The 17,151-nt window shown below is 42.4% G+C and overlaps 1 protein-coding gene across 1 annotated transcript in view; it reads left to right on the plus strand.

Moving 5' to 3' along the window:
• ITM2C (integral membrane protein 2C) overlaps positions 1-17,151 on the plus strand; it is a 288,035-nt gene that overhangs the window by 84,633 nt on the left and 186,251 nt on the right. The window contains exon 2 of the mRNA XM_085635007.1: positions 9,401-9,538. Within this exon, the coding sequence (XP_085491133.1) occupies positions 9,401-9,538 (138 nt within the window). The remainder of the gene's footprint in view (positions 1-9,400; positions 9,539-17,151) is intronic.

Below are 17,151 nucleotides of genomic sequence, written 5' to 3' on the forward strand. Positions count from 1 at the left end.
ATTTGGCACTGGTCCTTCTAATTCCGATCCTCTTGCTTATCACTGTTCTGATACTGCTTGTCCTCCTGGTCCTTCTGGGTCTAGTAATACTGTTTTCCCACTTCTAGTAATACAGTTTTCCCGGATGGTTCTTGACCTGATGATGACCTTATACTCCTACTCATTGAATTTTCTTTTTTAGTTGCTGAACACTGGCAAGACCTGTCCGCAAAAAACACTGTGGTTAAGGCACCTTTTGCATAGATCTGTTTTTGTCCAGCACGCTTCAGAGTATAGTAGTGGCAAAATAATTCCTGGAGTTAATGCACCTGCTGGAGAGATGTATGATTTCTCTTAATAAAACATCATGAAAAATTGGCAACAGTTTATTTTCTTGTTTCAGAGCATAACATGTAGGTCACAGATTTGTATTTTATGCTGGATAACTCAGTGGGTTCATTCTTTTTTTGTGTAGAGACCCTTGAGATATTGTTTTCTGAAGTAGAAGTTAAAGACTTAATGAGACAACGGTAAAAGAGCAATGTTGATAAGCAATGTGTTCATAACAGTGATGCTGATAGAATCTGCGTTTTTCTAAAGTATTTTCAAGGTGATTATCCAATGCATGCTCTTATGCGTATATGATATGAGCTATCAAGTTTGGCCTTACAAATGACATATAAAGATATGTATTTTTTTTATTAATCTTAATATTAGATGGGCAGTAATTGCAAAAAATAGCATAGGGTCGTAGTCGGGTAGTGGCTTCGCAGAGGGTAAGTCAATACTGTTATTTACTTTTTACAGCAAAAATGTAATTAAAAAAATCACACTCTCAGTTAAAGAAGATACCTCATAATAAAACAGAAGTTACAGCATGTAGACAGACCTATAAACTTGCTATCATGACAAGGAAAGACAATCTTAGAAGGAAAGCCTAGGGTAAACTTAAAGCTGCCTGTTCCTTTTATGACCATAGAGCTTTTGGAGAGTTATCAATCGATTTTTCTAAGGGATAAGAACAGGCCCACTTTTGAATCCTCTATTCTTGACTAGGATTAAATTACATGTACTAGTGATATTTATTTGGAATTAACCGGAGTTTTTGATTTGCTCACTCCTTCCACTACATCCTTTGCTCGTTTACTCATCATTCCCCTATTGTTTGCTTATGAAGATGTGTGAGATGCTATGAATAGTCCTGCTGGGCATAGATAGGGTGCCTTTGGATTTGTAGAATCATTACACTAAATTTTGAGCACCCATTATTATCGATATACTAAATGCTGCTTCATGTTTTGAGCTTCCTCAGTCCTTGTCCCAGTCTCTCACAGTGCCATTCTGCAAACAGGGTAATAAATATGATCCAACATTCTATTGACCAATCTCACTGATTGATGGAGATGTTGTATCAGTGGCTCATGAAAAGAAATCATCAAATACAGTTTGCAGAATGGTTTTTGCCCCTTGCTTGGTACTAATGATCAATCTCTCAATTTATATTTACTATTGATAAGCATGAGTTCCTTGATTTGTCTTTATTGACCTAAGTTCTGCTTTTAACAGAGATAACAGATCAAAATGATGGTCCATTATGTCGTCTATGGACATAGATGAATCCGTTGTTAACTTTTTACTTCAGTTACATAGGGATATCTCAGCAGGGTAAAATATGGTCCCGTAGGTGAGTGCCTGGATCATTTTAATTTAAACAGGAAAGTCCGGCAAGACTGTGTTTTAACACCTTTTCTTTTTATTTAATATATTAATGGTCTAGGTAAGTTTTTGGCCAGTCACAATAAAGGTATGCTTGTATGCGTTTGTACCCTAACTCAATGTTGCTTTATGCTGATGATGTGGCATTCTTAACTACAACCACGAATGCCATTAAGATGCTTTTGGATTCATTTGTTGCATTATCGAGCAAGTTGAATCCAATTTCACTAAAATGTTTACTATAGTATGTGAGCCGAATTCTACTAAAGCTAGAACATATAGACTAGGTAAGAATGGTATTAGTAAGGTTTATGCTTTCTCCAAGTTCAGAATTTTTTTTGATACTTTGTGAAATTGACTGGAGCTGTAACTGACTTTTTGTCCAAATTCGGTTCAAAGATTTCATCAGCTATACTAAGAATGTATGGAGTTAAATATCCATTGCTGGTTGTGGAACAGAGATTTTGTGGTAAGTAAATTTTTCTTTTTTACAATATGAGGAAAATAGATTTCTCCGATGGCTACTGGCAGGTTCTCACAGTTGTTTACAATACATTTGTCATGAGAATCTTGTACAATGTTATCTGGAGGCTATAATTCAGCTCCAACTCCTACTCCTGTTGATTTCTGTCTGGAACATCATAGAGACTGTATTTAAGAGGTCAGTCCTAATGACTGTGTGCCTGTAGATGGGGCCTTAAATCCCCCTGGCTGAACACTTTTTTGTAGTTTTGGGAGATCTGAATTGTTTGCGAACCCTTTTACTATTAGAAAATATGATGCATTAGGGGGTGAATTGACCTTCTTGACTGAGAAGTGCTGTAAAAGAGAGGAGTTACAGTAATTGACCATTAGGGACTATATCGTTTTGAAATCTGTTCCTACAATTGAGCAATATTTTACTCAAGTTCATAATTCTGGACACAGAATTTTGCTTATGTGTGTCAGATGAATAGGACACTTTACCCCGCTTGCGTTACTCCACAGTGCCATTACCCTGCAGTTAGTTTTTACACAGCAAAATCTTTTACAATGCAGGGCTTTACACCGCAAACTATTACAACACATTCCCCATTACAACGCAATTTTCTATTCTAACTCCACTGCAGCGTTACTTTGGGGAATGCGAGTTTGTGGTGTAAAGCCCTGCGTTGTAAAGATTTTGCGGTGTAAAAACTGCAGAGTTCAGGGTTTCAGAAAAAACATGGGCAAAGGATGTGGACAATGATACTGGAGCTGCCACAATGCTATGCTCTATGTTAGAACAGGCCCAATGGTAACATGTTCCTTGCTACCATGACCTGGATGTTGGGGGTCTTTCTATTGAGATCTGTTCAATGGGTTCTATGGGATATTATCATTGAGTCAATGTTTATGTGCTGATAAACGGTAGACCCACCGTTGTTCCTTTTCTAAAAGGCGGCTCTGTCGATTGGTTGTGTCCTTCTCCAGTTGTTCAATAACGACCCATCTTATGTCATTTGTTGTCTGTCCAATTTCAAGGAAGTGATCAGTCATCTTGGTAATGTACCGGAGACCACAAGGGCAAGTAATTCAGTAGATGACATTGCAGGAGTTGCCGTTTGTATGTTTTTGGATCTGCCAGGTACATCCTGGTTCCAGGTTCAGAAATGTTGTGGGTTTGGTGAGGTGTCACACGCTACAGTTCCCACTCGGGAAATGGCCAGTCACATTAGAGAGTCCCCATGCGTTTAGCACTGTGTTTGCAGGGTTAACATGGTGTTGTGGACGTGTTGCCACTATGCTATCTTTCAGGCTTCTCGCTCTTCTGTATGAAAACATAGGTTTTTCCCAGTTGAGTTTGCCTGTTGCCAGTATCCTTCAGTTTGGGGATTCCCTAATGTGACTGGCCATTTCCCGTGTGGGAACTGTAGCATGTGCCACCTCACCAAACCCACAAAATCTCTGAACCTGGAACCAGGAAGTACCTGGCAGATCAAAAAACGTACAAACTGCAACTCCTGCAATGTCATCTACATAATTACTTGCCCTTGTGGAACTGACGTAAACATACTAAGGTGTAATGCTTTCACTGTATTTATAGTGATTTTTAAGGCAAGTTTGTGTCTTGCTAGGCAATTGATTAACCCATTCGCTCCTCAGATTGATAAACGGTGATTTTATGTGTCCTAATTGTGAATTTGGGAGTAGCCATTTTATTGCCAAAAGACAAAAAGTTCGAAAACGAAATATGGGGTCTGTCTGTCAGAAGATTATAACATGGTGTATTAATGGGCAATAACATGTTTTGTACAGCCGGTATTTATTATCTTTCTTATAGCTTTATCTATTGCACTTAGATTTGAATGTGGAGCACTGTAATGATCATCTCAGAGTATGAATTATGAAAAGATTTTGTAAATCCTTAATATTTGTAATGGTCCCAAATCCCAATAATAAATATAATATAAAAAAAAGAGAGATTTTTGCACTAGCTGCAAATCACATGGTATAATCCTGGTACTATTGCTCAATGATTTATGCCCGCATATCAAAGAGTTGCATGTGAGCTGTTGTGTATATTTTTAAAGCTTTGCAGGCTTTTTCATCAGTCTGTTATAAATGCTTATTACTAAGTTCGAAATAAATGGTTATTCATGTGTATACCCAGAAAGTGGCACCTTAAATTATAGCATGGTATTGAAAGACCTGCACTTCTCACAGACAGATCTTGAAAGTGATAAACGCTATTTTCAGATCTTAGTTTATCTCTTGACAACTTGTGAAATGACAGGCTGTGTGTCTTTGTTTGCTCTGAGGGGTAAATATTAGTTTAGGCTGCAGCTATCACCTCTTGACATTGAATGCCCCCCAGCTTCCATCGTCAGGTAAAAGGAGCTGCTGATAGCTGTTGTAGGTGTCACAAGCCCAGCTGCCAAGCAGATTTCAAACCAGTAGATATCCGAGTGTGCTCAGGACATTGAGGTTAGAGGGATTCAAGAGCTGAAATTCTGAGTAGCCCCATAAAGTCATCCTTGGAGCTAGAGACCAAGAAAGAGCGCATTTAAGACCACATGAGCAACTTTGTAGCTGTTTTTGTTGTAGACAATAAATAGAAGAAACTGTCTTCTGGAAAGCAGCTCTATATTTCCTAAAGGTGGATAAATATCTTCTACACTACTATTCAAAAGGGAAGCAAAATCATTCATGATGAGCACATTCCTCCCTTAATTCCGCACATGCCTCACTTTAGGGGGCGCCACCTTCACACCAGCGATCTCACTGACATGCTAGACACTGAACCAATCTACTACTTCAAACTGACTTCTACACTCCCCTTAATGACACCCTCGCCTCTATGACTTACTTGTATCCAAACCTGTTCCTACTGCTATGAACAAATCATCCCTATTATTGCTTTTGCGATCTGCCGGACCGTGTTAAAAATGTTTTGATACTTTCTCTGCTCTGTTCGTGCAAAATGTTTTATACTTACTCTGATTTGTGTTGTAAAGCGCTCTGATACCCTACTATGGGTCTTGTTCGCGATATTAAAAACTCTAAAAATAAAATAAATAAATCAAGTTAGTTGCCTCTCCATTACTGAAACTTAATTGGTTATGCTGGGAGTTGCTGCAGGGAGTACTGTAGCACAGTATTTTTTATAAGAACGGAGTATGGTAGATGTATATTTTGTGCCTGGGTATGAAAAAGTGCTAGTTAGCAACAAACAACTTGTGGGTAATTGAATATTATCTGAAGATATCTGTCCATCTTATTCACAATAAGTTAAGCATCAATGGATTTGTATTTTATGTTTATTGTAAGACAACCCGATTCACTTTGCATGGGGAGTACCTTTTGAGCCTGGGCTGATTGCTTATCGTTCCCGTTTTATGTAATCTCTTCCATTCTACAGATAGAATGTAGGAGAAGTCAGATTCATTTGATTAACTATTTACAAATGTGCTGCAGGAGCAGTCAGATTAATGTGAAGAACTACTTATTAATCGATTGCTTAAGCATTCTTATTAATGCAATGATCTATAATACTCTCCAGATTGCACCTTAGCTACTGTATGTAGCACATAGCTGAAGGATCAAAAGGCCACTCCAGAATTTAGTGTTAAGATATCTTGTCATCTTGTGTTGTGCATGTTAGAGAGTTTTTATTTCCCACCACCACTTGTTACCCTATAATGCCACCACCATAAACTTAAGGAAGAGAATATTAAGGAAACTGCCAGGCTTTTTTTCTGACCCTTGCAGTTACAGTGCCAAATAAGCACTATCAAAGGTGAGAGTGTTTGGGTTTGCCCCTAACTATGGGCCAGATGTAAAAAGCTTTTTTGTGTTAGCAAATGGGCCGATTTTGCGAATTGGCCCATTTGCGAAAGCAAAAAGGCTTTTTGAAATGTACAAATCCCGTTGTGTGATGCGGAAACCTATTACCAAATCGCAAATTGGGTTTGTGGTTCGGTATTAGGAAGGGGCATAGTTAGGGCATCCCTTCCTAATACCAAATCACAGTGGTATATGTGAATGTTTTGAGACCAAAATGCGGTCGCAAAACATTCACATTTTACCAGCTATGTCAAGTAGGTCCTAACTCATTCGCAAATGGGAAGGGGTCCCCAAGATACCCCTTCCCCTTCGTGAAAACTTTTAAAAATATTTTTTAAGAGTACTACTCTTAAAAAATGAAAAGAAAACATTTAATTTTGCTTCTTGAAACAGATCCCGTTTTCCGTTAATGAAAATGGGCTGCATTTAAAAGAACAAGAATTGCTTTATTTAAAAGCAATTAGCGACATGGTGATCTGCTGACCCCAGCAGGCGCCCATCCCTGTGATGTTTGCGATACCCAATGGGTCGCAAACACCTACCTCATTAATTAATATTTATGAGGTAGATTTATTTCCGACTCACTGGGACTTGCAAAATGTGTAAACCACACTTTTGTACATGAGTGTTTGTGATTATCAAATAACGAATCGCAAAAAGGTGCTATTTGGTATTCGGAAACGATTACCTACAAATATCTTGCCCTAGGTCTTTACACATTTGGTCTCTCACAAAAGGTTGGCTTTTAATTTTTATTTCTTCCCCAGGCCAAGGAGGATTAGGCTTTGGTCAAGAAAGATAGTGTAGAGTAATTTGTAGGGACAGTACAATGCAGTTATCATAGCTAGAGCCTAGCCTCTGTTATAGTATACACCTCTTTAATAGCCTATACAAATATATACATATATTTCCAGCACAAATTAGGAACCAAAATAATAGATGGTACACAATGAAAAATGAAAATTGCAATAAAACGGAATACTGTGGACAAACTAGGGGCCATGACTATTAACACTTTAGAATGTTTGCCATTATTAAATGATAGTGAATATTGGCTCAATCCTGAATGTGAGAACAGAATACCGCAAAATACACTTAAGCAAATGTTGGATAGGTTTAGCAATGTTTGCAAACATATACAGATTGTCATCACTAACTAATCACAACCCTGAAAAAAGAAGGATCCTGTTCAATTTGGGAAACTTTGTTACAAAGTCGAAAACCTTAACTCTTTGTGACCCTACTGTCCTTGAACCCTTGAAAGCAATCAGAAACAAAGCAAACACAATGTCAATCATCAATGCATCGTATCTCCAACCAATGCAGTAAAGGATTAGTCTCTCAGATTTCTCAACATGGAGTTACTGAATCCAGGGAGGTAAACCTAACTATTGAGTTTAGGGTTAGTGGTGTCAGTCTCCTAAAATGAGATATGAAGCTAGCTTGTCTAGGTAGACGCCTCACTTACAGGGACCACTCTTGATGAATGGGGACAGACGCTAGTCTGATCCACAGCACGTAGAGTCTGCCCTACACAGTCCCTCACATTCCAGCTAGGATACAAGCAAACAGATGCTAGACCACCACAAAAGCAGCATGGCAAAATTTAAAAGAATAATGTGATTGTGCAGAGAGAAGTTGTGTTCACTAGGTTCAGTCAACACTCAGCTCACTTGCACATGTAAATGTAATTCTTGTAGGAGGCCTATTCAGTTTCTGGTGAAGAGTAAAGAAGGCTTCAAGCAGCTATTTGTGTGTCCCTGGACTCATTATCCCTACTGGGGTCTTTCACAGGCAAAATAAGAAGCAAAACAGGCTAGGGGAGTTGCATCAAGGTCTTTAGGTTTGCTCTTTGCCAGAGAAAATGGGTAGCCCTTGGAAGCATCAACAGCTGCAGATTCAACTTAGGTCTATGTCTAAAAGGTGTTCAACAAGTTGGAGGGGAGTCCCAGTGTGTATCTCCAAATTCAGGCATTTGGGCCATGACTCGCATGCTCCAAGTCCAAAAGGCCCAGCCAACTGGACTTGGTGTAAGAAAGAGAGAGAAGATTCTGGGAAGACACTCTATCCAGAGTGCCAGAGTGCCAGAGTGCCTTTAATTGGTCGCTGGCCACTTGAAGATGACAAGCTACACCTTTTGTTGTGCCGCTTCCTTGGATGACCTTATGTATGCCTTCCAGTCCAATGAGCATGTTCCGTATGACAAAAGCTATTCTCATAATACCTGTAAACATCACAGATGCTCAGAAAAATATAAAAACATGGTTCCCCAATTTGTCTGAAAACTCTGAGCTTAATTTACATGGTGGTACCAGCAGGCAACTTCCCTGGGTCGGGGTACAGAATTCCAACAGCGATAACACACTATTATCAGCCAGGGCATGTGCAGAGGGCACGCTTGTAAACCCTCTAACTCTAGAAGGTGAGGAAACAAATTAATTGTCCCTACTTGTAGCACACCAAAGGAGTGTCCCTGCACAGCAACAATGTGCTGTTCGAGTAGTCCCTCTGCATCTGGGGCTCCACAAACTGTTGCAAAAAGCAATCAGATGGGAACTTATAGGAACAAATAACCAATGGCAGAAATGACCCAGCTGCACAGATTGTCAGAGACTCTTACAGAAACCCATAAATACATATATGTAGCAGGGATAAAAAATAAAAAAAATGCTATTCCAATTGTTAGAAATAGACAACTACTTATTCAAAATGCGATAACGGAGGCAGCTTAAAGAAAGCCTCGCCTCCTATCTATCACTCTCCTACTTTTTTAGTCTCTGTCTTTCTCACTCTTTGCCTCTTTCTCTATCTTTCTCTGTCTCTTTCTCTCACACTCTTTTTACTTCTCTCATTCAGGCAGCACACCTGCCCCTATAACCATCAAGGAGACCAAGTCTTCCCAGGTACCTTAACCAGCTCTTTCAAAACTGATTCACAGCATCTGCCCATGTATGCAGAAACAAGCTGTCCAGGTGGATCCATTTTGCACACATCAGACTTCAAGGTGGCCTGTTTCTTTAAAATATGGATGTGTATAGTTTTAAACCACAAGGGGGAGATTTACCATAGCTCCACGCAATGCAGCGCAGCCTCCCACGAGGCTACGCTGCGTTGCGCGACAGGGAAGGAGCAGGAGAGCGCCATATTTTCACAGATATGGCTCTCTCCTCCCCATTACTTTTACGCCAATTGCTGGGAAAAAATTTAGTAAAAACAGATTTTCGCCATTTTGCGTCACTTTTGTGATGCAAGCACGGCACAAAATCTTAGTAAATCTCCCTCCAAGTCTGTAAGTCTAGTTCATTAACCTGTGTCTGTTTTTCTTGAGGTGACCTGGGAAGGTAGAAGTGAGAATCATGTCGTGACGATAACCTGTGTATGTCTGATTTATCTCCTGCAGGAGGAACCACCTCGACCTGTGCAGACCAGGAAGTCGTCGCTCACCGGAACCTGCTACTTGATTCTGGGCTTGATTGTTGTACTGCTGGGACTGGTGTTTGCGTCCATGTATCTCTACAGACATTACGCCACTACTCGGGTAGAGTAAAATAACCTGCTTTCATGTGTTGAATTACTGTCACCATTATTCATCTGCCAGTTTTTTGACAATGTATTGTATCAAATGATCCATGCAATACAAGTGCATGGACACCAGGAACCTGGCACCAAGAAATTAAAAGCTGTCACAAAATCTTTCAAAAATTATTATTTCATAGGAAAGTTTTGGAAACCCTATTTTTAATGACCACAACAATCTTTTGAAGTAAAAACAAACCTCTTAAGTGTTTCACCTTTATTTGTACATCCATGGCGAAGGCTAACTGAAAGTGAAAGCAAGCGCACCTTTGTACATGAGATGTAGTGGTCCTCCAACCCACTGAGAAACGGATCAGAAAATTAATATTGTACACAAGGTTAATGACAAACTAGTAGAAATGGCTGCATTTCATGTTCATTGTTATGAAAGTTTCAAATTGGGTGACATTTTTAAAGAGACACTGCAGTGATCCTATGTAAAAGATCTCACTGAAAATATCCGCTACAGAAACAAGCATTTGCAATGCAATAGGTCTCGCATTTGTAAAGTTAGACCTACTGGAGTTATAAATGAAACGTTTTTTTATTTATGTTTTATTTGCAGTGTAGTGGTTTTTAGGTCTCGCCTGAGCCAGCGCTTTAGCGCAGCTCTCACGAGAGCTTTTGTAAACGGGGGATTTGGAAGTGCAAACTAGTGCTTTCAGGCCGCCAACTACAGTGCATGTGCGCCGGGCGTGCGCACCATTTGGCAGCCTGCCTGATCGTTTCGCGGCCGCTTTGATGTTCTTAGTGAGCCGCGCGGCCACTGAGAACATCAAAGCGGCCGCGAAAGTGCACACCATTTGCCACCCCCTCCCTTATCCCACGTCCTGCTTGTTTCACAATGGCAACCTAATCTAATCTGCACTTGTAAATATTACAGATTGCAACCATTTGTATGGCGTTTTACCATTAGGGCGTCTTTTCAGTACAGCTCGTGTCGTGCTTTGTTTAATCTCCCCGTTGGGTGTCCTACGCACACCACCACCCGTCGCTGCTTGCCATGTTAACCCCTCCTCCCGTTCTATTGTAATTATTTTGTCATTAAGCTCTCGTGTTTCATCCGTTCATCTAATAGCAGGCAATTTGCAGAGCAGACAACGGGGTTCTCGCTGCAGTCCTGTAACTTTTTTTTATCCCTAGGAACATTTCAAACAGATTTTTATTCAGTCCACCCAAAACATCTTTGCAACGACCTTTGACCCCCCTCACTGAAACAAAAGGAGATAACTTTAACATAGAACAGTCAGTAGCTTCTCACAAACATATGACGTGTTTGAGTTGCTTAGACTCCCTTTCGAATCAATTAAGGGTAGTTCCTTTATCCAGTTCCACGCAAGTGTACTGTAAAGCCCCCAGGCTAACTTGGGAAAACAAATGCTATCTGAGCCATTTTTTTTAAAGTAACAAAGAAGTTGCCGATGATAAACATAGTCTTGTTCTGAAGTCACTACTCTGCTGGAAATGAATGACTAGATATCCCTAAAAGAAAGGCGTCCCCCAGATTAAATATGCATAAATTCACACTCGGCGACACACTGTGGTCTGCACACCCATGAATACTAACTTTCTGAAATCACGCCCGTGTGTAAATACGTCTGACAAACGCACATTTTAAACCACCGGGCAACTTAATATCTTCTTTTCTCAGGCAGTTTCCAAACAGAAATATGGTAACAGCATAGTTTAGCATGTTTGTATTTGAGGAGGCATGAAGGGATATAAATGAAGTCGAAAAGAGCTTGAAAGAAAAGCCATGCTCTGTTATGTATTTTACTTGCAGACCACTGCACGTTGCAGTAGTGAGCGTTAAAATTAAATGAAACACCTTGCCTCCTTGCATCCCAACCCACAAACGGACTTGTCTCTTTGCAAGCGAAGTTTTAATGAATGAGTACAGTTATTTAATTAGATCAGATTATTTTTCTCCTCTCCATACGTGAAATGCTGCGCTGACTCTTATGGTTAATGGAGTCATTCAATAAATAATGTCACGATATATTTCAAAACCGTCCACATACATCAAGCACATCTACATTCTACATTGCCTATTTTCAGTGAGTGTTAGAAATGCACCACTCCATGAAAAAACAGTTTTTGTTTACTTCTCAATGTTGGATGGTCTTTTTAGCTTGTTGATTGAAAGTTCTGCAGTAAAATGTCCACGCAATCAGCTGGCTCATCCTCTGGTCAAACCCCAAATCTATTTTCCTAGTTGCTTCTATGTACCTACAGCTTTAAAATAGCAAGCATTTGCAATGCAATAGGTCTAGCATTTGCGAGAGTTTAAGCTGTTGGCATTGTAAATGACAATGCCTTTTATCTGTTTTAAAAACCAAAACATAAATAAAATGCCTTGTCATTTACAATGCCAATTGCTGAAACCCTCGTAAATGCGAGACCTATTGCATTGCAAATGCTTGTTTAAAGAAAGAAAGTGCACGCTATCACGTATGGTCGCGTATGAAGCACCGAAGGAGTGAAATTATATGTAGGACAGTTGTGGGAAAGAAGAAAGTGGCATGGCTACACGAAGTGTCCCATGCCCGTACTGTTGTTAATAAATACAAAATGTTGCTATAATGCACATTTCCTTGGTCTTGCACTCAAAAATACATCTTTCACACATTAGATAAAAGGCCAGATCTGAGGGATGGACACCAGAGGAGGCGCCACTGTAACCTCTTCTGAACAAACATCATACAAATGTCAGTGGCTGCTCTGTGAGCAGCATGCGTGTTTGCATTGGGAGTCCTTGGGGGAAATCGGTTTATATCAGATGAACATTGTCAGGTCAGTGTAGGTGTGACCCCAGTCTCCACTAACCATCCCTCGCACGCCACCTGGCGGAGGAGTTGCAGTTCGCATCAAGCCTCTCGCATTTGTACCCCACATTCTTCAACCCGGTTAGCAGCCAGGTTTCAGAACACGCACAGCCCGCACGATCACGTGAGGAGATTTTTCTGCAAACAACCGGGGTCGATATCATTTTGATCATACATGCGAGTGATAAAGGGAGTGAGTGCATGTGCGAGTAGATGAGTGAGTGGATAGATGGGGGAATGAGTGCCTAAGAGGGCAAGTCATTGAGTGAAAGAGAAAGCAAGTCAGTGAGTGAGCGATTGGACGGGTGAATGCGGAACCAAGAGGTATGTGTGACGAGTGAGTCAGTGTATTGGTGAGTGGGTGAACAGTGAATGGAGGACTTGTGATTACAAATACAGGAGGGTTCGCGAATAAATGCATTTGAGTGAATGTTTGAGTAAATGTCAGGTGACTGGGTAGGTGCACAGATGAGTGTGTGAATAGCATAGTTAACAACGGGAATTGAGCCGGCTAGTGGTGCCGGCTCCTCTATCTTTATTTACAAGAGGTCGCGCAAGTGATTGTCAAGCGCTGTGGGACATGAGGCACCCCTGGGACAGACTGGACACTAGCGGGATTTGCGGAGGAGATTTCCAAGTTTCTACCAGAGTAGAAGTGTCCAACAGCTGTTAAAGTATATTAAATAAGGCACCACCGCCTATCACTGTAAAAGTAGATGTGGTCACTCGTGTACAGTACCGCATGAGGTGGGGGTGGGGGGCATGCGGAGCTTATTTACAAGCCCCTTGTGCAGCCTGTGTGTCACTTTTAATATGGGAAAGTGACACACCGGCGGCGCAAGGGCTTGTAAATAAGACCCAGTGTATCATCTTTTCCTTCTTCACATATAAACTGCCTAAGCGCGGACTTTTACACGCATCTTCAAGGGTGTGCTGCGCCAAGAGAACCATGAGAGAGCAAGTACTCCCCAAGCAAAGTGCTCAGGCCCACTGTCTTCAGCGCCTCACAAGACATCTCCTCCCCCAGCCAAGGTAACATGGAGAGGACGGACTCCAGTCACGCTCGCGTCCCTCAGCCTGTGTTTAGGTTCATTATCAGTTTGTTTTGGTTCTGATCTCTGCAGCTGGTTTGGAGGCTTGGAAGGGCAGCGCCTTGACAAAACATGTATGAAACCATAGGCATCCAAATGGCTTAGTTGTACAGCAGAGGGCAATGTACACTAGATAAATGAACCCGGGAGAGAGTGCACCATCAACCTAGACGCAAGAAAGAAAGGTGGCTCAGCGAGCTGAATGCTTTCCACTTACAAAGTGCGGTGATGTGTAGGTCACAAATTGGAATATTGGCTGGATAGACCACATTCCATCCTTTCAATCAGTACATTTTAAGATACATTGGATATAAGTAACATGTCATTTGCAAGAGTTTGAAACGGCAGAATTGTGGATGTAGCACTTTTAAACAGATATATAGTTACTATTATAGTACGGTGACGTTCAAAAGCAGGTGGCTCCAAGCACCCCTGTTCTCCCCAACAATTACTCCGCGAAGACGCTCAAAAGCGCGGTCTTTCAAACGCCAAAGAACTGGAAGTGACTGTCATGGTTTTCCTGTAGAAAACCAGCCATAACCCGAGTAAAGTGGAAACGTGCAATAACTTAAGCGCTTTAATGCTTCGTATGGGGTACTAAGCGCTATATAAACGCAACTGCAATGCAATACATTCTGCTTTGGCATGGGCAGTAGCGCTATTTCTGAGTACTCCGACACGTGAGTCGGGTTGTGTGAGCTTTGCCTTCATGACATTCTTGCGCTTAAAGAGGCTGCGAGTGCCTCGTTGTCAAACCTGAGCCTCAACAGGTAGAGGCACAGACGGGCTGCGCCAGCCCGAGCACTAGGAGCGCAACGCTGCCCTCATTCAAATGAGGTGACATGTCAGTAGCCGGACCCTCCCTCCTGCCTCATCTCCCCACGCCCCCTACAAGCAATGCCACGCTGGGCAGCCCCGGGATTGTGCAGCTTTCAAAAGGAGTCAGGTGGCTGAGGAATGACGCAGGAATGTTAATGAGTAACTCCTGAAGGTGGGAAAAAAGCAAGCCTCTTCCTCTGAGCATCATGTGTGGTAACAAGCTTGGCTGCCACACTATTTAAACAGAGCCTACGGCAAGAACCAGGGAGACCACAAGATCAAACAGGAGATGCTCCACCAATTGCAGTGCTGAGCGGCGCACTCCAAGTCCATTTGTGACTATATGAGAAAAGGAGTACCTCTCCAAGCGCATGCACCTGCTCCGTCTTTTCTCTGCAGCAAGTGCAGTCATTTCCTCGAAGAATGCAGGAGAGCGAGCCAGCTGGCGGCCACTGGTTGATAGTCACTGTGAAGCGTGGCACTGCCTGCATGCATCTGTTTTTTTTAAATCGCCACGGCCCATGAAGCGGGCACCCATGGGCATCCGCAGAAATTTTTCCAGGGGGGGGCGAACCTGGCAAATGAAGGGGCGTGGCTAATGTTAATCAATGGGGGCGGGGCTAAAATGGCAGACAATCAGGATCGGGTAATGTTCAGGCCAACCTGAGAAAAACAAGCATTGGCATAGCCAATAGGTCTCGCCTTTGGGACCTTATGACTGACTCACTGACTGAAGAACTTATATAGCTCACTTTTGCCGAGGCGTCTTGGCGCTGGGTAAGTAAGATGCCGGCAGTATAAGTATTTAGTTCTGCAGCAGGTCCCAAAGGCGAGACCAATTGGCTATGCCAATGCTTGTTGTTATATCTGGGCATGTTGAGAGGCTAGGGGACTGGGTCTTGATGTCTGGTTGGGAGCACAGCAATGACCTACTCAATTTGAATGCATAGGTAATACAACCGGAGGGGTGAAATGAAAGGTTCGCTACCAGGAATAACAGGAAGGTAGAAAGTTAGGCTGGTTAGAAAGATAAGGAGGGGTAGAGACAGGCATGGTGGTGAGGGGAGAAACAGATGCATGCTAGGAGAGCGCTGTGAGGGAGTGAGGCGAAATGGGAAGAGGCACTGAAAGGTGGGTCGGGTAAAGACCGTAGTAAGGCAAACAGAAGGGTAGCGAGGGGTGAAGGGTAGACAAAGAAGTGAGGTGTAGAAGAAAAAGATTCAGGAGCAGCGACAGGTAAATCAAAGCTGGAGAGGGGAGAATAACGCGAGGGGGCCAGGTAGAGAGAGGGAGAGGTGTGTCATAGACATGTAGAGACAGCTGAGGAAGAGGGAATAATAAAGACTGAGGTAGACAGGTGAGGTAGAGGGGTGCGTTGATATAATGGAAGTGCAGAGATGTGCCACAGATGTTACTGAAGAGGAAAAGAAGTAGAGATATTGAGAAAGATGTAAGGCACTAAAAGAAGTAAGGGGGTGAACAGAGGTAGAACGAGTGGAAGGGGAGAGAACACGTAGAAGATGAATGGCAGGGTAAAATGAGCGATCAGGCAGTGAGTGTGAGGAGTGGGATACAGAGGCATATGTGGCAGTGAGCGTGATGTGCGGGGTACAGAGGGATATGTTGTGGCAGTGTGCACAAGGTGCGGGGTACAGAGGGATATGTTGTGGCAGTGCGCACAAGGTGCGGGGTACAGAGGGATATGTTGTGGCAGTTAGCGCAAGGTGTGGGGTACAGAGGGATATGTTGTGGCAGTTAGCGCGAGGTGTGGGGTACAGAGGGATATAAGGCAGTAAGCGCGGGCAGGGCCGGCTTAAGCGCTCGTGGCGCCCAGTGCGACAATGCTTTTTGGCACCCCCAATGACCACCTCCACTACAGGTTCTTCATAACCATCCTTTCACAGCGCCCCTCAAGCCTCCGTAACCATTCAGTCTCAGGTGCATTTAATTCATTTTATAGCGCCGCTCCTATCCGTGTAAGGTGTCAGAACACTTTACATTACACAGATTAAATAGAGACAAACAATCATAAGTGTGTAAACAGTGCATAGGAAATGTTACATAAGAGAGAGGACAAGAAGGTGTAGGAGTCACAGGTCATCCGTTCAGGTAGGCAGGATAGTTTAAGAGGGCTTGGCCAGGAGAATCAGAAACCTAGAATTTAAAACCTAGCACCATGGATGGGGGGTTCCCTTTATTAATAAGAATTGATTTCTACCCAAATTAACCCATTTTGCCACATTAGGATAATGAAAAGCTGGGGGGAAATCATAACGCTCTAGCCCATACCCTACAGTTTGCATGCATCTTTCATAACAGTTACTTGCTCACTGTTCCACATTAGGATTTTAACTCATAAAGAGTTATCAACAATATGGTCTCTCTGACAAAAGTGTGACCCACTGACCTATTTACATTACATTATACGCACTTTGTGAGCTGCACGTTCTTTGCAGCAAGCATAGTAACCCTCTGCGCTACCTTAGGATGAGTAGAAACTTCCATTACACAAAACTTCGATCTCTCCCTCTCTAAGAAGTGCATTAATCACTGCAGTCATTTAGACATTTTTATTGGTGGCTGAAAATTTCTAGGAGTCCAGGAAAGAAGCAGGTGCTTTTAAAATCATATTAGCGCCCCCTACACAAAGTCAGCACCCGGGGCGGTGGCACCGGTCGCACCGCCCTAGAGCCGACCCTGAGCGCGGGGAGTGGGGTGCAGGGGGATAGGAGGCAGTGAAACACAGGGTCAGCATGTCCTGCCAGACATGATAGGGTGCATACTGGCAGATAGATATGTTATTGACACGAGTCTGTGTACGTTTTGGTGGGATCTGAAAT

This window comes from Triturus cristatus, chromosome 11 (assembly GCF_964204655.1).
Source record: "Triturus cristatus chromosome 11, aTriCri1.1, whole genome shotgun sequence".
In the NCBI taxonomy this organism is placed as follows: Eukaryota; Metazoa; Chordata; class Amphibia; order Caudata; family Salamandridae; genus Triturus; species Triturus cristatus.